At 32.5% G+C, this 2,248-nt stretch overlaps 1 protein-coding gene across 1 annotated transcript in view; it reads right to left on the bottom strand.

Moving 5' to 3' along the window:
* Positions 1-1,647: 1,647 nt before the first annotated feature.
* Positions 1,648-2,248, bottom strand: part of LOC106684130 (general odorant-binding protein 2) — a 17,329-nt gene continuing 16,728 nt past the window's right edge. The window contains exon 7 of the mRNA XM_014426031.3: positions 1,648-1,778. Coding sequence (XP_014281517.1) covers positions 1,743-1,778 — 36 coding nt within the window. The 3' untranslated portion in view covers positions 1,648-1,742. The remainder of the gene's footprint in view (positions 1,779-2,248) is intronic.

A 2,248-nucleotide genomic window follows, 5' to 3' on the forward strand; every position in this document is an offset into this window, starting at 1 on the left:
TTTCATAAAATAATTTTTTTTTAATCCAGTCAAATTTTCGATGTGAATTTTTAACCGGATCTATTCGATTTAGATACCTCTGTCCAAAAAAAAAATTGTTTACCATTGGCCTGTCTGTGCCATGATTATCTCCTGAACGGATGCGCCAATTATCGATTATCCAGTTCGCATCAGCTGCATATAAATTGAAAGACAGTTTCTAAAAAGTTTATAAAAATCAGACCAGTATTAGTCTTGATAAGGTTTTTACTCATGTTTTCAAAGTGTTTTATTCAGTTTTCCACAGAAAACCGTTCAATTTCAGTTTATTAAATTTCTGAATAACACCTTAACTGCAGGGGCTCCCCTGGAAAACCATTAAATTTTTTTTTTCTGATATTTTCTTCTCTTTTAATTTAAATAAGCATTATACAATGTAATATTTATCTAAGTAAAGTACAAATATCTGTTTTTTAACCATGACGACTATTGTTGTCACCCGCGTATGCCACTAAATCTATGTATCCAATCAGCTAATACATGAATGTTTTACAAGCTTGTTTACATCATTACTGCATAAGGATTCTAAAAAGCTATTGTATACCCCCACATTTTCTATAAAACATTTTGAAAACGTGAAATAATCCAAAATAATATATTTCTTTTAAATAAATAAAATTTAAAAAAAAACACTTGAATATGTAAAAAACGTTGTTGGAAGGGTATAAAATAAAATAATTGTATATACTTAGAATAAAGAAGTAAATAAATTGTATATACTTAAAAAAATAAATTTGATAAAAAAAAAATTAAATTAGTGCAAACAGTGGTTGGTAGACCCCGTACCTCCCTGGTAGAAGCTAGCACAGCTCTACATACGGTATGAGACAATCCAAGGCAAAAGAGAGGTGCTAGAATTCTTCCAGTCAGTTCTCAAACTATAAATGTGGTCTCCCATGACGATAGTTTATTGTTATATCTGCTCCCAAGCCCCCAAGACTTGATAATAAATGTGTCATCAATCGCGAAATTTAATTAATCGATATTTAATTAATCATTAATCATTAATCGAAATTTACACATCTCCTGGAACATTTCAGACGCTCATTGGAAGAATTATTAAAGTGAGTAATAAAGGAAAGTAGAGAGGATCTGTTTGCTGAGCGGGCTGGGTCCAGTGTTCCAGGGCGCTAACTTCAAAAGGTCGTGGGTTCGAATCCCACCTGGGTCGGTCAATATTTATTTCATGGTGTCCCGGAGATATAAATCTTGACGTTCCCACTTCAGGGCAGTTTAGGTCCTCAGTAGAGGACTTGAGCCGTTAAAAAAAAAAAAAATAATAATAATAACATGTAAATATGAATAATATAATAAAATCTATCTGTTCAGCATTAGAGTAGATATGCCCAAGAATTATTGTACAGCAACAGACAAATGAGTAAAGAAAGTCGTGTAAGTGGACATATCTGACTTCTTTTGTTAATTAATGGAGCATGCGTCCTTAAATAGTCAAAAATGTGCAAAATAAACTCTCAATAGAAGCTCATTCTCTTTCCAACAGCAATAAAGAGTTTCATTAGTTTTAATTTTAACATGCAAAAGATGGTCGTTTTATCTATCAATATGACTTGACCCTAAAAATATTTTATTGGTTATCAAATTTATTCCTGGTGGTTATAGAAGTTCATTATTGTGAATAAAAAAATCAGTATTTCTCAAAACTATTTTTATTTTTTGCTATTCAAATAATTTATTTCATAATTTTATAATGGCATCTCTCCATGAGGAGCGACCCCCTCCTGAAACATAAAATGAATTGTATTAATAAATATACTTTTACACAGACACATGCTTTTACGCACACGCACACGCACACGTACATGGGCACGCACACGCACACTTACATGGGCACGCACACGCACACTTACATGCGCACGCACACGCATGCACACACATACACACAGATATATATATATATATATAAGTTAAGTATTGGCGAAAGGAAAATGTCAAAAAAGAGAAGAAGGAATAAGATCTAACGCGCTTGAACTGTTGTAAAACACTGACTTTATTGTATTCGCTACATCTCTTATATATCCTCGATCAGGTGATCCCCTCAGTCAGCTGACATCGAAATAACAGCTGACTCAGACCGCAACTCCCCCCCACCAGTTTACGAACAATCCTCGTAAACTAATACTATATAATATAATAACATAGAAAACAAGAACAATAAAGAAAAATTATTTACAAAAAAACAAATCCTATA

The sequence above is a fragment of the Halyomorpha halys genome, unplaced genomic scaffold (assembly GCF_000696795.3).
Source record: "Halyomorpha halys isolate HHAL.00 unplaced genomic scaffold, Hhal_1.1 Scaffold29.1, whole genome shotgun sequence".
In the NCBI taxonomy this organism is placed as follows: domain Eukaryota; kingdom Metazoa; phylum Arthropoda; class Insecta; order Hemiptera; family Pentatomidae; genus Halyomorpha; species Halyomorpha halys.